At 45.0% G+C, this 5,689-nt stretch overlaps 1 gene segment (V, D, J or C); it reads right to left on the bottom strand.

The window, feature by feature from the left end:
- Positions 1-318: 318 nt before the first annotated feature.
- On the bottom strand, positions 319-5,232 carry LOC101175952. The segment is given in 3 exon segments: positions 319-535; positions 4,604-5,030; positions 5,120-5,232. Coding segments are annotated over 3 exon segments (735 nt in total).
- Positions 5,233-5,689: the final 457 nt, after the last annotated feature.

The raw sequence follows: 5,689 nt of genomic DNA, 5'->3' as shown, positions 1-5,689 counted from the left end.
CAAGTCTAGCTCCATGGGTCTTTGTAGATAGGGAGAGAAGTTGGAGATGGAAGCTGGAAGGGAGTCTGGTGATGCTGTTTTGATAGAACCATTTGCTCAGCCCTAGGAGAGGGGTTTCCTATCACTGTGGGGAGCTCCTGCTCCAAAAACTCAGAGGACCATCCAGAAGAGGAACAAGAAAAAACTTCTTTCTAGCTTAATTCCCTGATACTTTAGAGTGAGGAGAACAGGGCTGTAGGTCACCTCTGGTCTCATAAGAAGATTTCCCTCAGTTATTATTCTCTGCAAGATCCCCAAGGGACCCCTGACCGGCCAGGCTCACTTCATGGCAGGGCTCAGCTCTACTGTGCTGAGCTGGAGCAGAGGCCCAGCGCCCAGAGCCTCTCTTATTCCTCTTGGGAAGGGGTCCTCCATCTGCATCAGCTTGTGGGCTCCCAGTCTCCGCAGCTCATGCCTCGTCCTTTCTAATCCCATGCAGGATCGAGTCCAAGTCTGATAGTCCAGGCTCTTCCTTAGCACAAAAGCGCCTGCACATCTAGGCAAAATGAATAGTCTGTATTTAACCCTCACACTTAGAGCCTTGACTAGCATTCTCTGCAGACCACATTTTCCCTTGTTGTAAATAAACCCAATCTTTCTATTAACCCTCTGCCATCCAGAGAATTGTCTCTCCTTCCTCCAAGTTCTCTGAATCTCAGCAGAGTCACAGCTCCTCCTTGTGGCCAAAGGGTCAAACATGTCAAGGCTCAGTCCCACGGTGGACCAAAGGCAGCAGGGCGGTAGAGGTCTTATTAGGGACACGTGAGGGGAGACTAGAGGGGCTTCACTCCTCACTCTCTTCAGTTGGTTTCCACCATAATACAAACATACAAACCTACAAGCTCAATTGCACTTCATCTTTAATAAATATAAAAACTGACTTTCAGAGTTAATAGACTGGATAGTTGCAGAACAACACTTCCACCAAAAACAACTAGAAAAGCTTAACAAAATATAAAACATAAATGTTTGCAGGCACTTGGAGCTACTGGGGCAGTGAGAGCGTAAAAGATTGAGATCTCATAGAAAACGGATAAATCTTTATAAAAACAAACCCTACTTTTCCCTTAAAGTCATTTGCCAATTTCATTTTGCTGGCTAAGAAGCTGAGAAGAAAGGGAGGACTGACAGGCCGAAGGCTTTGAGGAGCATCCACCACCTTTCTGGTCTGGAGAACATTCACGTTCAGTGACTACTGAATAGGAGAGGAGCCTGGCAAAGACCCCAGGCCTTGGTGCTGGGGGTAGGAGCAGAGATTGACTGAAAATGAGCATGAAGGATCCTTCTGGGTGGGGAGGATGAAACGTTTTAGAGCTGGATCATGGTGTTTGTTGTACAACTCCACAAATTTATCAAACTCATTAAATTACACATTTCCAGTAGGCAAATATTATGTTATGTAATTTGCACTTTAATAAGCTGGTAAAATACTCCAGAAATCTAGCTGAAAGTTTAATGGCTAATAGCAAAGTTGAGCAGCCATCACGAAGGCTGAATCCCAGCTCTGACCAAGCTCAGTCATCAACTCAATTAAGGTGACCTGTCTTTGCTACAATTTCCAGCAGAAGCAAACACGAATCCTTTCTGAGGAAGATGAAATCATTCAGAGCCTCATTATCTCTGTAATTTTTATATACAATACCTAGCATTCAAATGAATTGTTGATTGTGTGAGAAAACAAAATTGCATGACCAAAAATTTAAAAAAAGGAAACAGACAAAAGAAATAGACACCAACAGAGATGTGTTATCAGACACTGCCTTTAAAATGACTGATGTTAATATAGTCAAGAAGGAAATGACAAAATGGAGAATTTTAGCAGACAACTGAATACTGTAGTCAAGATTGAAGTGGAAACTCCAGAACTGAAATATAGGAAATACATAAAATTTAGAAAATGTATATATAATATATATTATATATATATTTAAAATAAGAATAGATAAAGCTGAAAAGACAAGATAAACTGGAAGATAGGTCAGATAAAATTATCCATACTGAATCAGAGAAATGAAAAGCAGGCCGGGCGCGGTGGCTCACGCTTGTAATCCCAGCACTTTGGGAGGCCGAGGCGGGCGGATCACGAGATCAGGAGATCGAGACCACGGTGAAACCCTGTCTCTACTAAAAATACAAAAAATTAGCCGGGTGTGGTGGCAGGCGCCTGTAGTCCCAGCTACTCGGAGAGGCTGAGGCAGGAGAATGGCGTGAACCCGGGAGGCGGAGCTTGCAGTGAGCCGAGATGGTGCCACTGCACTCCAGCCTGGGTGACAGAGCGAGACTCCGTCTCAAAAAAAAAAAAAAAAAAAAAAAAAAAAAAAAAAACGAAAAGCAGAGAAAATACAAAAGAAAACATATTAATTAGGCCATCTCTATAGATAGGTGGCTGGCTATCAAACTAGGCCTTTCCAGGAGCCTGAGACTAATGCCAAGGTTTTTATCCACCAGTTCTCATTCTCCAGTGGTTGAGAATTGCCCCATAGGACATTAACTCACTCACACTTCTTTGTGCCTGCACAAGGGCCATGCAGGCCACCAATGTGTCTCATGCCTCAGCAAACAGGCTGTTTTGGGAACACATGGCCACATTGAGGGTGAGGTGCAGTAACTATGGAGCAGATCAGTGTCTGCATAGAACTGTTCATCACAGCTGTGGCTGGAATCAAAGGTGGAACCAAGACAGTACGAGGTGGTAATAGAGGCAACTGATACAGTCCGCTCATGTATTATTTCCATTGAGTCCAAATAGGTCTTCAAGGTTGTGGTCAGCTGCTGTCTGTACAAGTATCAGAGGTTTAAGGCAATAAGATACAGTCCTGCTACTATTGCTGGTACCTAATGCCATAATTGATACTCATCATCTCCTCTTTCCACCATCAATTCTAGATTTGCTTCAACTTTGCTCCTGCTCATCTCCCCATGTGCTGTTTTTCTCTGAGCACAAGCACATGGCAGGGGTACAGGCCACTCAGCATCTATAGGGCTTATTTGAGAAGGACACAGAAATTAAAGTCAGAGCAAAAGGGGGCCTGCTACTGTCACTCACAGCTGGGATCCAGCAAGCACACGAGTGGGTGCTACACCTGTGCCAAGAACTTCTCTGGGCCGGAACCCAGAAGGAGACATGGTGCAGGAGCCTGGTGCCCAGGGTAGGGCCAGAACAAAAAGGGAGATTTCCTAGCTCAAAGCTCAGGTTTTATGGGTTGGATACTTGGGGTAAAACAAAGAGAACCCTTTTCCGCATGTGACACCATCTCTCAACAAAGTCACTGTTACCATGGTTTGTTTGGCGCCATTGCATTCAGTGTGTGAACCTGAAGGCCAAGTAAATATGTGTCGGATGGGAACTCAAAATAATTCCATTAAAATGATTAATTGTTGTCACAATATCATTATAAAGTAAATAATTTGAATGAGTGAGTAGATAAGAAAATAAATCAATAAAAATGAATAAGTAAATTTTGGTGAATGAGCTTCCACCAGCTGGAAAGTAATTTTGAGGCTATTTCATCATCTTATCTATCTCCAGATGGGATTGTCCCTAACATGGATCAGGTGGCTCACAGAACTTTAACCTCTTCTAAAACCATAAAACTTTCCAGGAACACCTTGCACTCTTAAATGTATGCATTAAAAAAGGATTAGTCAATACACGTTTTAAAATGTTACTAATAGAGTTTCTGACAAAAATGTATTCTCCAGTGATAGAAATCACATCATTGGTTGTCAGTGATGGAAAGAGTCATTACAAAGGGGTGTGAGAGAACTTTCTGGGTGATAGAGACATTTTTATAGGGATAGTGGTTACAAGGATATACATATATAACCTTATAACCCATATATATATGTCTATATATATAATCACTCATTTGCTTATTTAACATGTGTAATGTTTATATTGTATAATTTATATATCAATAATGCTAATTTTAAAATGTCCGTGGAGGCATGTACGCTATGTTCTCTAGCTAATTTCATCAAATGAATCATCAGGCATATATATCATTTTCTGCTTTATTTCCATTTTCAATCATCCTTGATCAGGTTCTCTTTTCTTGACCTGTGCTGTCAAGGGCTGATCATGCTGAGATCTGAAGCACAGGTAGGTGCTGGCGACTACAGAAAGGAAAGCTCCTGCCCAGGGCAAAAGAAATGGACTTCAGAGTCTCTCAACATGGCTGGAGTAGAGAAGGGCAGGGAGGTCGGGGAGGAGAAACCCAGCAAAGCCTTGGCGGGCGACTGTGAATATAGGAAATGCAGGCTGCAGCTGGGACCACTGTAGGGTTCAATATGAGGAAAAATCATGGAGCGAGGAAAGCATGTGGTACCCATGTAGAGATGGGAATCTAGATGGATCTGAAATACAAGTTCTATTCCATCTAGGAGGCCTCAGACTCAGTTGAATGACTAGGAAAATCAGAGCTGGGAACCCCCTGGCCCCAACCCAAAAGGACAGCTCAGAGGAAAGACCAGAGGGTGACAAGGAAGACATCTGAGGCCCTGGGACCAATCCAGGCCTTGCTGAGACCAACTGCAGAGGCACCTGGCACAGACCAAGGCTCACAGTGCCCGGGCCCACTGGGGCTCCAAAGTTTCCGGTGCTAGGACCAAGGGCATCACTGAGTCTGGGGTGGGGACGAGAGCAGAGCCTCCCTTGCCTTTCTGTGCAGGGAGGAGACGGCCGTGCAGCACTGTGGCTTCACTGCTGGCACAGAAGTACACAGATGTCTGGGAGGGAGCAGCTGACACCAGCCTGAGCAGCAAATTCTGTTTGTTTAATCTGGAGACATTGTAGCCATCGGAGACTTCTCCTTTGTCAGTGATACCCTCAACAGCTGAGTAATGAATCAGCCTCAGCCCCATGCCTGGGTCTTGTCGATACCAGTACATGGAGTTATGGTTCATATCCTGGGCACACTGCAGTGTCATGCTCTGTCCTGTCTTCAGGACCTGGAATTTTGGGGTCTGAGTGACACCAGCATTCACTGGACCTGCAGAGAAAGACAAAGCCGATGCTGAAGCCCCACTGGGAAGGTGCTGGGCGTTGAAATCCAGGCAAGGGGACCTGCCCAGGACCCACCTGCCCACAGGAGAGAAAAGGCCGCACAGTACAGGAGGCCGATGCTCATTGCAGGTGCTGCAGGACAGAGGGGGCTTCTGGGTCTATGCATTGATGAAAGGGGAGCAGGACTCTCCAGGAAGTCATTCTGAGACCTCATTCTCCCTGCCTGGGCCCCAGATCCTTCCTGTCAGGAGAGGCCACACCCCTTCCCCAGATGCTCAAATTCAAGACAAATGGCACCAGTGAACAGTTTGGATGGGAAGAATACCTTTGTCTGCATTGATGCAAGTCTACCCTTTTTTTTTTTTGATCTTTTGGTAATTAGTTTGTAACTCAATGTGTTCAAGCGATTCTCCTGTCTCAGCCTCCCAAGTAGCTGGAATTATAGCCGTGCACCACCACACCTGGCCAAGTTGTTATATTTTTAGTAGGGACGGGATTTCACCATGTTGCCCAGGCTGGTCTCGAACTCCTGAGCCTGGTCTCCCAAAGTGCTAGGGTCACAGGTGTGAGCCACTGCACCCAGCCTTCAGCCAGTTATTCAATATGAGACCCAGGACAGCTGATTTCCTTCAGATATATAAACAG

This window comes from Nomascus leucogenys, chromosome 13 (genome assembly GCF_006542625.1).
Source record: "Nomascus leucogenys isolate Asia chromosome 13, Asia_NLE_v1, whole genome shotgun sequence".
Lineage (NCBI taxonomy): Eukaryota > Metazoa > Chordata > Mammalia > Primates > Hylobatidae > Nomascus > Nomascus leucogenys.
The sequence above is the reverse complement of the archived record's forward strand: the minus strand, read 5'-3'. Positions and strand labels throughout refer to the sequence as shown.